Source organism: Aulonocara sp. 'chitande type north' Nkhata Bay, linkage group LG7 (assembly GCF_057382095.1).
Source record: "Aulonocara sp. 'chitande type north' Nkhata Bay isolate Kocher_YH1m ecotype deep benthic linkage group LG7, A_spYH_male_GT1.1, whole genome shotgun sequence".
Classification (NCBI taxonomy): domain Eukaryota; kingdom Metazoa; phylum Chordata; class Actinopteri; order Cichliformes; family Cichlidae; genus Aulonocara; species Aulonocara sp. 'chitande type north' Nkhata Bay.
The window spans coordinates 68323452-68340036 of NC_141350.1; the positions used below are offsets into that span (position 1 = coordinate 68323452).

General features: G+C 45.1%; 2 protein-coding genes across 3 annotated transcripts in view; both read right to left on the minus strand.

The window, feature by feature from the left end:
• immp2l (inner mitochondrial membrane peptidase subunit 2) overlaps positions 1-16585 on the minus strand; it is a 198923-nt gene that overhangs the window by 145354 nt on the left and 36984 nt on the right. For both annotated transcript variants that reach the window (XM_086302181.1, XM_086302183.1), the window contains exon 3: positions 15601-15704. In XM_086302181.1, the coding sequence (XP_086158307.1) occupies positions 15601-15704 (104 nt within the window). The remainder of the gene's footprint in view (positions 1-15600; positions 15705-16585) is intronic.
• Positions 8856-10662, minus strand: LOC147326825 (general transcription factor II-I repeat domain-containing protein 2-like). The gene has a single exon (XM_086302693.1). It carries the CDS (start codon positions 10478-10480, stop codon positions 8981-8983), a length of 1500 nt encoding a protein of 499 aa, XP_086158819.1. The 5' UTR covers positions 10481-10662; the 3' UTR covers positions 8856-8980.

Here is a 16585-nt window from a genome sequence, read left to right on the forward strand (position 1 = left end):
CGCTGCTACGCTGCATATCGCACTGCAGTAAATGTCTCGGCTCTATAAAACGATGTATTGATTCAACAGTAAAACTACACTCAAAATTCCACTTCTTGGTTCTATAACTCACGCATATAAAAGGAAATTCCTCCACTAATTCTTCATGACGTGTGGCTGCACCTGATGACAGAGTGAAACCAGGTTTAAAGCAGGACTCCTGTGCAGCGCGTTCACACTTTGTTTGATTCTCTGCTCTGGTTTTAATGCAGCACCACCACAGGACCAATTAACGGAACTGTGTTAAAACGCTGGCGACACAAAGCCTGCTGGGAGCTCGGGGGGGCGGGGGAACGCCTCCTGGCAGCAGAGGAATTAGCCTGGATCAAAGCTCGTTTCCAGCGCTGGCTTAAAGGATGTGGAGCAGCTGGGACTTCCAGCTCATCGCCACATGTTCAGCTTAAACCGTCGCGTGTGTGGCGTCTTCTTTGCATCTGGCCTAAACAGTGCAAAGGTGCAACATCCACTCCCTGGATGTTCACCAGTGTCAGTGTGCAGAGCCTCCACACTGACACCGGTGAACATCCAGGGAGTGGACATGGAGATAGTGGACTCTCATAGGTACCTGGGTGTTCACCTGAGTAATAAACTGGACTGGAGCCACAACACTGATGCTCTGTACAGGAAGGGTCAGAGCAGACTCCACCTGCTGAGGCGGCTGAGGTCATTTGGAGTCCAGGGAGCGCTTTTAAAGACCTTCTATGACTCTGGTGGCATCTGTCATTTTTTTCAGTGTGGTATGTTGGAGCAGCAGTTTATCGGCAGCTGAGAGGAAGAGGTTGGATAAACTCATCAGGAAGGCCAGCTCTGTTCTGGGATGCACCCTGGACCCAGTGCAGGTGGTGGAGACAGAAGGACTCTGGCCAAAATAACATCTCTGATGGACAGAGTCTCCCAGCCCATGCATGTAGATGTTGCTGCAGAGCTGCTTCAGTGACAGACTGCTGCATCCTCGATGCATGAAGGAGCGTTTCTGCAGGTCCTTCCTCCCTGCAGCTGTCAGACTGTACAATCAGAACTGCTCCCAACAAACACAGATGTTTACATGTGCGCTGTAATAACTTCTACTGTTGTAACTGCACATTACTTTTCTCAGCTTATATATAAACTAACTTATTGGAAGTTACATGTCTACTTTTTAATGCACAGGTACAATCACACAATCTGCACTTTTCTACTTATTCTAAATATTCTTAACTAGGGCTGCTCGATTAATCGAATTTTAATCTCGATTACGATCTGGGCTTTCAACGATCATTAAAAATGACTGAGGCGATTATTAGCCCCTCCCTCGTGCTGTACTCTCGCGCTGCTCTGTGTGGCAAATCGAGCGCACCTCTCTGTGTTTCGAACACGTGTCACAACAATTTACACCAGCGGTCTCCAACCTTTTTTGCGCCACGGACCGGTTTATGCCCGACAATATTTTCACGGACCGGCCTTTAATGTGTCGCGGATAAATACAACAAAATAAAACCAGTACTGGTACCGAAAAAAAGAAGATTTATTGATAACACACGTGAAAAGACCCAGGAAAACCGAGTAAACGATCAAAACGATAACAAAATAACCCTGAAAACCAATAAAAACCCTGAAAACCAAACATTTCACAGCTGAGCCTCAACTCTCGCGGCCCGGTACCAAACGACTCACGCACCGGTACCGGTCCGAGGCCCGGGGGTTGGGGACCGCTGATTAAGAGGACCCGAGGGAAGCTCGGAAAGCTGAGCAGAAGTTATTTGGAGAGGAGAGTGACTGCTGTTGGTTGAAAAGAGGTAAAAAACTTCAGTGGTGTGGAAACATTATGGGTTCAGTCAGACGTGGATCAAGTAGACACAGTGTGTAAACTTTGCTACGGTGTCGTAGCTGCACCACAGAGCAACACTGCAAAGCTCACTAAACACAGATGTTTACATTTTTCATTTATTTCTTATATTGCAAACATTTGCACTGTTATCAGTATTTGCACTGTTTTATATTATTTTATGACAATCTTTAAAGTCATTATTCAACACATTGTTATTGTTAAATAAATATCATCAAATAATCGAGATCTCAATATCAGTGAAAATAATCGTGATTATCATTTTTGCCATAATCGAGCAGCCCTATTCTTAACTATTTAAACATCTTTCAGTGTCCTGCTCTGTCTGCACACTATCTGTACGCTAGTTTGAACAACTCTGCTCTGGTAACTGTTGTCATGATGCAAATATGTAACAATTGTGTTTTTTTGTTTTCTGTTCTATGTCCTGTTCTTTTTGTATATGTGTGTTTTTTTGCTGCTGATACAACCAAATTACCCGTTGTGGGACAATTAAAGGATTATTCTATTCTATTCTATTTTATCCTATTCTATTCTATCCTATTCTATTTTATCCTAATCGCCTTGAAAACCTTTGAGAAGGAGGGTTTCTCAGGTGTAGCACTTTAACTGGTAGCAAAGCACACACTGAGCACATGACTAAACGGAGCCAGCAAACAGAAACGCCTTAAAGTGCCGAGTTACAGCTGAGCTCAACTCTGCCGGCCTGACATTAATAAAGCGCTCTGAGGTCATACTGGGCTGGGTTAGTCACTCTGTGGCGACATCCACATTTCCAATGTGGGATTTTTATCGTGTATTTATGCCAAAAAGTTGAAACGACATCCTGATAGAAAGAACTTTTTCCCTTTCTTTTCCCACCTGCTTCCTTTAAGTGTGTCGCTCCCTGCAGCGTTAACGTACAGCCTTCATCGTGCCCTCAATATGTCAACTGACTAACGGGTGCTGGGAGGGAGGCATCCGCCGCCACTAAACGGGCAGACAAGGAAACATTAGAGGAGAGCCGTGTGCTGCTTTGATGCCAGTACGAGATACTGGGAGGAAAACAAAGAAGGCGCCGTGTGGTTGGACGCTGACGACGTCTCCCGTATTAGCCAGCATGCAGAGAAGAAAGGACACAGACAGAAAGAGAAATAAATGGGTTTGCCTCCGAGTGTTTTATCTTTTAATTGCATCAATATCAGGCGTGGATAAGCATGTGCAGGCAGAACATTAGGGCAGGAGCAGATATTATGTTGTCTTGTATGTAGCGCTCTCCATTTGTAGTCTCATCCCACGGCAACTACATCACTGAGGAGGAGCAAACGGCGGTTTTGGTCGAAGTAGTTCGACAGCAACAGGTGTGCGACTTTACTCATCTTGATAATCGGTCACAGTTACACCTGTAATCATACAGAGGTCTGATTACACTCTTTGATTTGATCGGTAACTGAAGTACCGGCTGTAGGATGTCCAATCAGGGTTCTCACAAGGAGACAGCGTGGTGACCAATCGCTGGACAGCAACCAGGCAGGCCAGCAGGGGTGGGGTTTAATCCAGCTGTGGCTCAAAGAAAGCGCGTGAGTACTTCAGAACGAGAGTCGATGAAAAGCAAACATAAATTTAATGATTCACTTCAAGTCAGGTCCTCAACAGGAAGCCGTCATTGTTTGCTCTGGACTCTGAAGTTAACAATGCATTAGCAGCACATGAGAGTACTTAGAGTTTAAAAACGATCCAGTAGGTGAGGAGTGTTATAATGTAGGCGAGAGCTGTGATTAGTGTGTTCAGCGGTGTTGTTAGGTTGCCTATGAACAGGCTTCAGGGAGGCTGTGGGAAGATGACAGTTAGCACCTGCCACAGGCTAATCGCTGGGACGGGGTGAAGCGGACTCTCGTACTGGTGTTACAGGAAACAGGACTCACTAAAAGCCACAATCTTGAGGTTAACCAAAGTCAGTGACAATCCATCTGTCAGAGCAACAACTGGGATTAACTTTTGATTCTGCAAAGGAACCTGAACCTGAAGGTGGAGACGGATTCCACCTGTTCTCCATCCATAACGACAGGACAGTGGACCTGTGTCTGTCCACTACGACTTCTTTGGTTTTAAGGACGGTCTCTGAGCGGGACAGGTCGTCTGCCTCCGCCCTCTACGCTGTCTCACCTCCATCAGAGATGAGCCCAACCACGGTGGCATCATCGGTATACATGATGATGACGGTGGTTGGGTGGGTTGGTGTGCAGCTGGTGGCTGAATACGTAGCCCTGTGGGATCAGGTGCTGAGTGACAGTGGGGGGGATCTGAAGGTAAACAGTACATGTGTACAGAACACATACTGCATGTATTATATAGATCAGGTGTGCTCCCAGCAGGTAAACTGAGCTGAATGTCTCATTCACTGCTGAGAAGCTGAGAAGTGTTTTTGCTTCTTTAAGACTGAAACCTCTGTGGGCCCGTTTAATTAGCCCGCCTGTAACACCAGTTTAATGGAAATCAGCTTCAGAGCCCAGCATGGACTCATGTGCCGTCTCTCAGATTTGGGTCTCCTGCTATTCTCCACCAACTGTGCTGGAATTATACTTTGGCAGCAGGACAAAGAGCGGACTCTGGCTCGTTGCGTTAGCATAAACGTGTGTCAGCATTTCACTCGGCGTGCTTACATGCTGTTTGATCCAAATCAGCGGTCCCCAACCTTTTTTGCGCCACGGACCGGTTTATGCCCGACAATATTTTCACGGACCGGCCTTTAAGGTGTCGCGGATAAATACAACAAAATCAAACTAGTACCAGTACTGAAAAAATATTTATTCATAACACACATGAAAAGACCCAGGAAAACCGAGTAAACGATAAAAACGATAACAAAATAACGCTGAAAACCAATAAAAACCCTGAAAACTATACATTTCACACCTGAGCCTCAACTCTCGCGGCCCGGTACCACACGACTCACCGACCGGTACCGGTCCGAGGCCCGGGGGCTGGGGACCGCTGCTCTAAATGATTATTTACCTTCAACAAAGACAAGAACACATAATTAGCTGTGAAGAGTTTCTCGTTCGCGGACGGCAGCCATTACTGAACGCTTGATGACACTTAATGATCAAATCAGATGATTGGTGGGTAAGTTCTGAACACAATCTTCAAATTCATCCATTTATTATGCCGAGCTGAGCTAATAAAGCTTCACGTCTGGAGATGAAGACTGGAAACAATGAAACCATGCACTCTTGTTCTAAAAGCAGATCTAAAACGTTTCTATCTAATTTGATGAACTTCATCCAGGTGTCACAGCAAGACACCTTTAATGACCACCTGAGACAGGTGAGGAGGAACGTCACAAACACTCTTCAGCAGTAAACCACAGCGACGAGGTCCCTCCGCTCTCTGGTCTTCACTGTACTACACGTGATTATTCACTAGCCAATTAGCAATCAGCAAGGCCATAAATCTGAGCTCTAAGAAGATGTGAATACTTCATTTCCTGCTCTGCTGAACAGGAATCGGATGAGAAATAAATATATAAACGTAGCGGGTGAACACAGACACCGCAGCCGTTCCGCTCATTTCCTCGCTCGCCCTCTCTTTTATGAAATTGAAATGTGTTGAGGCAGCTGCTGTCTGACGCATGACAGCAGATTAAACCGTGTGAAGCTGTGCGATCGTACCGTGAAGGTGTAGTGACTGCCGCGGGGAAGTAAAGTCCAATTAACTTGGTTTCCATTAAACTGAGTTTCAGGCGCAAAAGTAGGAAAACATCATTTTGTTATAGAAAAATCAAACGTTCTTTCAGGTTCATCCTACGAGTGAAATCGTGTTATTTTTATGGTTTCTGAGCCTTACAGCAGAAATCCAACATTGTTTCCTCTTCCTGTTTTTGATCAGGTCGCTCGTCTCAGCCAACGCCGGGTTAAAAAAAAGCCTTATATCCACAGTAAGCACCGCCTCCTCGAGCTTCTAACCAGTAATCTGCGATTACTAATCGAGTCTTTGTTATGTAAACAATCACATTTAAAGTGTGCGACAGTGTGGAAACAGGCGTACATCAACCCTACTGATGATCTTTGAACTTTGTTATTCCCAGGACATCAATTATCACCAGTTTGTCAAAGTTGCTGGTCACCACCATGATGACAAGACTCTGTCACAGCTGGAGAGGCATGAAGCTACTTTTTGCACATTCCTATTTTTGCAGTTTTTGCACTTTATGTAGTCCTGTGCTGTACCACTGCACACAGTTGGAATGACAATAAAGCCACTTGGCATGAAGCGAAGCTGTTGCTGGAGGACGCCTGCAGCCGACGGCGCTTGCTCCTTCTTCTCCTTCTCGTCTTTGGCCTGTCGTTGCCGCTGGTTGGTGTTTGGCAGCGTTACTGGTCGTCGCTGTTGTTGGCCGGTTGTGTTGGTGTGCTGTAAAGGTTGCGCTTTGTGTGTCAGTGCTACCGTGCATGCTTACCGCGTCTATATTTTTATAAAAATCTACAATGTTTTCCTCAACACGATAAATCTTTGACACCTCACAAACAAAACATGAGCAGTAATTAAATTAAGACTGTTGGTTAATTATTATTGAAAGTTTCTTGTGGTGCAAGATTGGAATGAAACGAACCAAACAACCATTGAAATACAACATTAAACTTCTTCCCTGTTATCGGTCTCTAATGTTACGTTACCATTAGCAGCCTGCAGGAGGACATGCGTCTGCTGCCCATCAGCCTCCTAATGTCTCATTTTCCTGCTGTTTTCACTTGGAAACACTCAACCCATTATTTCTATTCAATGGGGCACAGTGACCTGCATTTAATACGGTTATAAGAACCTACTGGTATTTAGAGGCGGCCACCTACTGGTTACATGTGTGACACTGATGAAGAGTAATAACAGTCATTTAAGGCTGAGAGCATGAAAAAGAGTAGACATCTACCTGAAAGGTGAAATGGTTTTTAAAAGCACGTCACACGTCTGCTGAGCACCTCTCCAAGACGACTGGAGAATTATTACTCCACAGATACTCATCTTAGTGCAGGGATATGAAACTTCAAGTGAATCTGAGAGCAGGAGTCAGTTTTTCCAATTATTAGGAGGCAGATCCTCATAATATGTGTTACAGTAAAAGACACTGACTTTATTTATGGCTGAATTCAGCTGATAGGTTTTTAAGTTAATGAGGAAGTACTGCAGCTCTTATAGATGTGAGATCCAATAAGCTGATAGCGTTGTTTTGGTGGGAAATCTCACAGACCAACGCGACTGGATAAGACGAGCTTGCACTGGAAGAAAATGATTTATACTGAAAAACAAAGACATCTGACACAATCTGGGGAATCTTGTTTGAAATATGTGGAAAGTTTAATTGGACTCCAAGACCCAAAACAGCTTTTTGTCATTTTATGTCTCAAAATTCATCCTAAGTGTCGACCTTTAAATAAACTGGGCTGTGCACGCCCACCCATCCAGAGTTTGAAACGCATTAGTGTGCTGCTCAGTGAACACCTCGGTTACAATACTACGTTTAGCAAACCCCTCGTAATTTTCTTTGAGTATGAATGAATATCACTGCAGTGGTGTTGCAGAGTGACCTGTTCTGCTGGGAGTCACCTCGTTTAGACGAAGGAAACCAGCTGCTGTGGCATCATGAGCAATGCTTCACCTCTTTTTAAACAGCGTGCAGCAAAAACGCAATTTGTTGCAATAACTGTTATTCCAGCTCCTTCAGTTTGAACTCCTTCAGCACACGAGCACGGCGCTCATTTCTTTGACTCCCTTCGTTATTTCCGCCTCGCTGTTTTCACCGGGTTTCTTCTCTCCTGTCGTTTGCATCTGTATTTGAGACGCTTATAGAAACCCCACAGGCTTTTTTTGCTTCCTCACCTCAACAGTCTACGCCTCAGAAAATAATAATTTTAAGAAACGACTAACTGAGACTTTGACACGTGTCCTGATCTCTGGAGACGTTGGAGAAAGAGGCATGTAGGTATAGAGAGATAACAAGAAAGAGTCTTTGCGCTGAAACGACAATGCTTATTGAAATTACTGTTGAAGGATGAAACGATGCTCAAAGAGCTGCAGAAGGGGGAAGATTTTAGTTTCACACCTCAACCCTCTCAGGCTCAAATTAAACTTTTTGTTGCTATGCACGACCGAGTCCTGCAGTGGTGCTTCTGAGTAAAAAAACTCGTATGTGGGGTGATCAGGTTGTTAGTTTTTAACTGTTGCAAATCGGCAACGTCTGCCTGGAGAGGGTTAAAAGTCTCAGTGTGCCGTAGGTGCTGAAGATTACAGACGTGGGAATGAAGCCCGTGATTATAACAGTCAGGCTTACATTTCATCTCATTACGATAATAACCAGGGAATGAAATTAACACTCAAACGTCCTGTTGGGGAGCCCGTGAATACCCTCAGGAGCTGAGACACGTCAAATCTGTGCTGCGTTACCTGCCACAAATCTCCACAGTGGGAAGACGTTTCCACGCGTCCTCTTCTAACAACACCAGCAACCCCAGAAACACGACTGAAGCCATGTTCAGCGCGCCATGACTCGCAGAGACCCGACGCGTAAACGGCACACGTCACAATGCAAAAGCACGCCCTTCTCATTTCATACGTGTAGCCCAGGGGTGGGCAAACTTTTTGATTCGTGGGCCACATTGAGTTCTAACATTTGACAAATGGGCCGGAACAGGAGTAGATAGATGGCATGCTTTGAAAACATCACCTCATTGGGGGAAAAATACACATCTTGGGATATGGAGAAAACATGTGCTTTAATTTCATTTTTTTTAAATGAAGAAAAGCGTTACAATAAAATCTCTGACTTCGAAATGAGCCTTTAAACACTGAAAATCAAATAAATGAACATTTTATTTTAAAGCACTGAAAGTTCTGTTATCCTTCAGGATATTCACATCACTCTCCTCCTAACTTTTTTTTTTTTTTTTTTTTTTTCCCAAAAACGGTAGGAGATGCAGATGTACTTGTCCTGTTCCTTTTATTCAATTTGTTTCCCCGGTGCCAAAAGTCAACAACGACCAGTGCAAGTTCGAAACAGTTGCAGCAAGTCAGTCTGTGAAGCGTTATATTTGATCTGCGCGCACTGTTCATTTTAACAACGTGCGTATCACGGAGACACACATTTTAATGGGAGCAGTGTTGTTGGTCTCCTTTTTTAGCCAGCGCATCAAAGTCTGGAGTTAGTTTTGTTGTGGCGATTCTCAGGATTGATCTGAGGTGTAGGTCTGTTAACTTGGATCTGTGGCTGGCTTTGTTGATGTTCATGACGCTGAATGTCTGTTCACACACGAAGGTAGAGCCGAACAAAGCCAACATCATCTGCGCTCTTCGCCTTAGATTTGGAAACGCGGCATCATTGAGTGAAGCATAGAAGTCATTTAGTTTCAGAGAGCTAAATTTCTCTTTTAAGGCAGGGTCGGACTGAAGGTCGATGAGTTCGAGCTGAAGCTCCTCTGGAGCTGTTTCGGGGTCTTGTGACAGAGGAAAGGCCACCAATTGAAGTGACTTGTCAATTTTATCGAAATCCAAAAACCGACGGCAGAATTCTCCGTGCAGTGCATCCAGTGACTCACTGTATTTCTTTACTTTTGCTCCGGCCTCTTTCAGCGTGGCTAGTGTAGGAAAATGAGTGAATGACTTGTTCAAAATCTGCCTGGAGAATAAAGCCAGCTTGGATTTGAAGGCTTTCACGTTTGTGTGCATGTCATGCACAAACTGCTCCTTCCCCTGCAGTTTCACGTTGAGCTCATTCAAGTGTGAAAATATGTCCGTAGCAAACGCAAAGTCACACATCCAGCTCTTGTTGCTCAGCTCAGGAAATTCATCAGTCTTCCCCTGCCACTCCAAAAACACGCCAATCTCCTCTTTGAGCTCCCACACTCGTTGAAACACTTCGCCCAAACTCAACCAGCGGACACGGGAGTGATAAAGCAGGTCCTGGTGATCCGCATCAGTTTCCTCCAGGAACGCAATGAACTGACGGTGCTGAAGTCCCCGTGCGCGTATGAAGTTGACAAGTTTCACCACAGGATTCACAACATGATTCAGCTGTAACACCGATTTACATAGAGATTCCTGGTGGATGATGCAGTGGAGGAAAATCACATCCTGGTCAGGGTTTTCATCTTTCACTTTATTCTGGATTCTCCTCAGCAGGCCAACGTTTTTTCCCGTTAAATTTGGAGATCCATCTGTTGTGACGTTAACAAGCTTACTCCAGGGAAGCTTCATGTTTTCGATGGCAGCAGACACCCGTTCAAACAAGTCCTCTCCCCGTGTTTGTCCTTTCAGAGACTCCATTGTCAAAAACTCCTCCGTTATTTCAAAGGTTTCGTTGATTCCTCGGATAAAAATGAGGAGCTGAGCAGTGTCTTTGACATCGTTGCTTTCATCCAGTGCTACAGAATAAAAAGTGAATGACTTTGCCTTTTTGTTTAATATGCTGGTGATATCTTCATCTATTAGTTCTACACGGCGAGTCACTGTCCGCCGTGATAAACTGATTTTCTCAAATTTGTCTTTGGTCTCCGGGCACAAAATACCTGCTGTCTCTACCATACATTCTTTTAAAAACTCGCCCTCTGACAGTGGTTTGCTGGCCTTTGCTATTTTGAATGAAAGCATAAAACTGGCCTTGGTACTTGATTCTTGAATGGCAGTTTGACGGTGAAAAAAACTTTGCTGAGCCTTCAAATTAGCTGCCAACTTCTCAGCAGCAGATTCCCGTTCTTTTGTTGAGAGCTTGCTAGCATAATTTGTGTGCTTTGTGGCAAAGTGACGGCTAATATTATACTCTTTAAAAACCGCCACAGTTTCTTGGCATATCAGGCAAACAGCAGATGATCGGTGTTCAGTGAAAAAATATTTAGTTGTCCACTCCTTTTTGAACACTCGACATTCTCTGTCCACTTTCCTTTTCTTGGGTCCGCTCATCTTCATAGAGGGGCGGTAGGTCACAGGGTAAAGTGCAAACGTGGAGTAATAGGCCTACGCCGCTTCACCTCAACAAAGCCAATATATCTAGAGTGCGCCATCTAGTGAGGAAACATCAGAATTGCAGGGGAAATAAAACATTAACAAGGTTAATTTATTACATTTTTTTTTCAAGTTTGGCGGGCCGGATCAAAACGTTTAACGGGCCGCACGTGGCCCCCGGGCCGTAGTTCGCCCATGCCTGGTGTAGCCTCTAGAATCACTCTCATCGCAGGACATCAAAACCAACATGGCAGACGGCGCCGACGACAGAAACACACGAGCTGGTAGTTCGGCATATGGGACATTAAGAGGAGGAACGATGCGTTAAAGCCATGTAGAGGCGACCTGCCCCTGAACCTAACAACGTCAGTGACTCCTTCATATCACGTCCGAGATTCTTTGTCATGACCTCAGTCAGTCCAACTTCAACTCGGCCGCTGCCAAACCTTCGTATTTTTTGATCAGAGGTTGGGGAGGTGGGAAGGCTCAGCCCCGTTCCAGGTTTCCTCCGTGCGTGGATAACAGCTCTCACTGTGGTTCTCTGGAGCCTTAAAAAGTCTCTGTGACCGACTGATGGTGTCACTGACTGGGTCGCGGCGTGATGTGCTGCTGTTTGAGATCTTTCAGCCTGCTTCACTTTATTTTTTTCAGCAGGTGTGACAGAGATCAGGTCTGGATTGTGAAATTGAACTCTGCATGTTGCATTTACTTGGTTATCTTTTGTCTTAAAGTTTGTTCGATGAACTGAAACAACATGAAAGTAAGAAATCAGAATGTGGCCAAATCCTTTCTTCACAGCCCTGTTTCTAAGGTTCAGCATGAATCACAAGTTTATCAGTTTGTATCTTGCTTCATATTTGTGATATTTGGGTTTTATTCTGACTTGCAGACACCAAAAACCTACATCAGGTTTAGGAAAGGCCCAACGTTAAACAAGTATAACCTGTACTTACATTTCATTTATATATTTTAGCATCCTCTCCTTCATTATTTGAGTGTTTTGTTAAAGTACTAGAAATACTAGATTATTTCCAGTCTGAGCTAGAAAAACAAGAACGACAGTGAAACGTTCGACCAAGAACTCGTGATTAGGATCTCCAACTCGAGCCAAGAATAAAACCTCAACGTGATTTCAGGGAAACTACAGAACACAGGTCGTCATAAAACCGGTTACCCGACCAGCTGTTACTTGACATGATTCTTCTTCACTCACTATGTGTTAACAGACCTCTGTTATTAACCTCTGTCTCTCTTCCACAGCATGTCTTTATCCTGTCTTCCTTCTCTCTCCCCAACCAATCACAGCAGATGGCCCCGCCCCTCCCTGAGCCTGGTTCTGCTGGAGGTTTCTTCCTGTTAAAAGGGAGTTTTTCCTTCCCACTGTCGCCAAAGTGCTTGCTCATAGGGGGTCACATGATTGTTGGGTTTTCTCTGTATGTTATTGTACGATCTACTGTACAATATAAAGCGCCTTGAGGCGACTGTTGACCGATTCAACTGTATAAATAAAGTTGAATCGAATTATTTCAGGTTTCGTTTCTCTGCGTGTCTCCAGTTGGCAACGCAGACGACTCTTTACAAAAAGGACGTCAGTCTGCCGCTGTTCGACTGTCCCCTTTACAACATGAACCCAGCACATCACAAAACTGTAACTTATTAAAGTTCATAATCATTATTTACCTCACACAGGGTCTCACAGCCCCTCAGTTTATCCTCCATTTGACATGAGCTGTCGAAGCTGCTCTCTCTTTACACCAACTTGTCTTTATGATTGGCTTCCCCTCATAAACAGAAGGCCTGACCAGCAGGTGGGTGGGTCTTCTGACCACATCTCTCCCACTCATCCAGCTTTGGAACAGGATGTGTTTGACAGAAAATAAGGAAAGGTGGAGTAGATCCCCTCTGAAATGTAACAGGAGGAGCTGGGAGTTGGTAAAAGTGACTCTTCTCACCAGTGTAACACCCAGTTCACAGATGACAGTACTGGGATGAATTTTCGGTGCTTTCCTGGCACTTCTCCAGGCTGCTGAACCTGATTGAACGTCGCTTTGCCTCTGAGACAAAAGTCTGGAGAAGTGGTGGAAAAGTTCACATCTAACTAACTTTGGGTTGGGGCTCATCTCACCACGTTACCCGACGATCCAGGATAGCCGTCATTAAAGCTTTCAAACCCTGCAAAACAAAAGGAGCGCAGGAGCACGGGACTCCATACGTCGTTCGTGGTGCAGATTTATAACCCGCCTGAAACATTTCCTCCCCGTCCTGGAGAAAATGATGTTTTGCACAAATCTGTTCCGAGGCCGCTCAGAGGAAAATGGTCGAACGTAAAATCAATCAGGTTTGGTCTTCACCAAACAAACAGCCACGGAAGCGCCGAGCTCTCCAGAAAGAAAGGGACGCAATCGCTTTCCTTCTCCAGCACGTGCCAAACAGCGTAAATAAGACTTTACTCTACGGACCGGCACATTCCCCCGAACGATCTTCCTTAAAACGAGTGCCAATTACAAGCCCGAGTCGGCCTCGCCCGCAGCGTAGTCGCACGTTTGAAATTTAAATCCGAGGCGGCCTCGCAGGATGATAGACGCGGCTTTACGAGAGATTTGAACACAATCCCCAGTGATGAGGTGAGGCGATACAGATCACTTTCACATGTGGAGGACTCGCTATCTGCTGCTTTGAGGAAAGATCCCCCTCTTCTTCAAAGGGCTGCCACGTAAACGGGTGGTGATTTAAGATTGGAAGACAAACAGAGAAAAAGGCAGAGACGGGAGGAGGGCTGAGGTGCACTGAGCTGATAACGCCACAAAAACAGCAGATCGAGTCTAAATGTCAGAGAGATTCTGCACTCAGGTGAACTTTACACGACCAGTGTCCCCATTTCCCTTTCCATCTGTATATGGCTGTGCAGCTGTGTGATGCTGCTCTGCCTCCCCTCCTCCAGAAAGAGGCCTCTTTATGCATTCAGCTACAATATAGGGGCTCAAAGTGAGCAGCTCTCAGACTCAGATTAGGCTAAATTACGGTTCGGAGCTGCTGTGCTCCGTGCACCGACAGGAACACACTTTTAGAAACATCTTTTCCTACAAAAGCGCCGACTCTTGAGCAGAGAGGAGCTGCCATCCGGGCAAAATCACAGAGGAGGACTCGTCTTCCTGCCTCCTGTCACAGATTGCCTCAAATAACAAAAAATTAGGGGGAAAATGACAGAATCATCGTCACGCCATCAAACAGCTGGAAAAGGCTGTTAAATCTGTCAATTTCATTGTGAAATCTCAGTTTTGTGGGTCTCGGAGCAGCTGGAGGGACTGCAGCTTCTCCAGTTTGAACAGGTTGAATCAGTGTGTGTGACGCTCACAGGAACATCGATGGAGCGGCGGACGTCTGGGACTGAGGACGGACGGCTGAGACATTCCGGCTGCACTCGGATGCAAAAACTCAAACTTGTGATTCTCCAGCGAGATTTGTCTAATGAGCAGCGAAGGCTCTGTGTGCGTCGGTGCTCTTTCGATGGACCACACTCGCTGTTTGTTATGTTTGGTTCACTCGGAGCAGAATCCGCCGCGCACGAAGCGGATGTGGGAATCTGACTTACCTGGAGACGAGACCGGGGCGTCCGGCCGAGTCACAGTTTTCAGTCGAAGAGTCCAAACTCGAACCACGAGCATCCTTGTTGTTTTATTCAATGTTCATGGAGTCAAGAATTTCGAGACTTAGAGGAGCTCTAATTAATATTCTACCTTGGGCAAAAGACTCATAGACCGCACTGTGGTATTAGTTCATCTTATCTTATCTTATGCACCACAGTGCGGTGGCCATCGTTTGCCTGCACACAGAATACGCAAAAAATCCATATAAATGCAAAACTCACCACTCCCCGAGTTAGCAGACTTACAATCCTTCCTTTGTCCAGATCTTAGACGGATGGATCAATGGACCGACCAAACTTTCCAATCACAAGTTGTATAGCAAAATCATCAAAAGTGATTTAGCCTCCAAACCGGGAGGAACATACTTAGTTTCTAGTTAAAACTTAAAAGTCACTTCCAGAAATCCTTTTAACGGACCGAGTGTCCGTTTAACAAAAGGAAAACACTGGAAGAAAACGTGCATACATCCCTGCTTTAATGTGTTTCTGACTTTGAGGCTGCAGTGTGTTATCACAGCTATAATCCAACTGTTAGACCAACGGCTCAGCTTTGATAAAAAAATTATATTAGTTTTATAAGTGACTCATCTCCTTGTACCCGTGAAATGTCAGATAAAGAGCGCTCCTATTGTTCTCGCTGCGCTAAGCTTTCCAAAGCAGCCGCCATCTACAGAGAGACACACAACAAAACAAATGTTGGGAACACGTTCCCCATCAGAACTCGCAAACTTTTTAAAATACCGCAGCCGCTGTTAATCACAGCCTTTCGTGGCTTCGTTTGATTTCTCCAGCAGATATTTGTTATCTGTCACTTTCAGATCATTCTGACACGCTGGTTTTTTGTTGTCCTTTTCTTGCAGGTATTTTGTTCAAACACGTCTTTATACTCAGTGATGGTGTTGAATATGAGGCTGTGAAAAGGTTTCTGCATCAACACAAACCCAGCAGCTTAGCTGTGTAGCCGTAGAGCGACTTCTGAGACTCGTCCACACAAAAACAAACGTACACGTGAAACGTGAGTGAAAGACGCACCGGGGGTTTTGTTTACATCATCACCGTCCGATAATTTCTCAACAAAACAACCATTTCATGCACACGTGTGTCGTTTGGTTTATTTACTCACACAACAGACACGATGTCACCTCGTTGGACCTGGTAGTTTCTCACACTCCAACGATTCAGCAGGACGACGTCACACTTGGACCCCCCCTCTGGGTTGAGGAATGGCTGAACACAGAACCACAAACACAGTTTATAGAAAATCACTGTTCATAGATGTTATGTGTACAATCTTTGCAATGACAGGAACCTATTAGTTAAAAATAATCTCAGTTCTTATGGTCTTCTCCTGGGGTAGCACTAAACTGACTGGGAAAACAGCTCAAATCTGGCTGATAGCAAGACAACAGTTTGTGGGTGTGGCCAAAAATCTCTCACGTTCAGAAGCCAGTCTTTGTCTTCGGTGCAATTTTGAGATCTATGGTCAGAACAGGAAGCCGTTGAAAAGTAGCCGCCGAACAAGAAGACTAGATTGGAGGGAGAGCAGCCGAATTAAAAATCAGGTATGGTTTGTGACAGCGGTCCCCAACCTCGAGTCGTTCGGTAGCAGGCCGCGAGAGTTGAGGTTCGGGTGTGAAATTTATGGTTTTCAGCGTTTTTACCGTTATTTTTTATCACTTTTATCGTTACCTCAGTTTCCCTGGGTCTTTTCCCGTGTGTTATGAATACATTTTCTTTTTTTTGTACTGGTACTGGTTTTATTTTGCTGTATTTATCTGCGACCCCTTAAAGGCCAGTCTGTGAAAATATCGTAGGACCGGTGTGTCGCGCAAAAAAGATTGGGGACCGCTGGTTTATGATTTTAGTTTAACTTGACCAGAACGTCACTTTGTGGGAGAAGACGAGCACACAGGGAGCCAAGCCTGGTGAGGTTGGGTTGCTTTTAGATGTACACTGCGCAGGCGAGAGATGGCATCAACATGGTCCGGGTCATTTCTGCATAAGGTTCTCCCACGGGCGCCGGCTCTGCACTGATAGTCCGAGCCCAGGGCGCGAACTCAGGACTCTGTGCAGTCCAAAGAAACAAGCAGCATTCAGCTGCTCACACA

Coding starts and splice junctions, on each gene's coding strand:
- LOC147326825 (XM_086302693.1), bottom strand. CDS start 10,480: ATGCTTTCATTCAAAATAGCAAAGGCCAGCAAACCACTGTCAGAGGGC.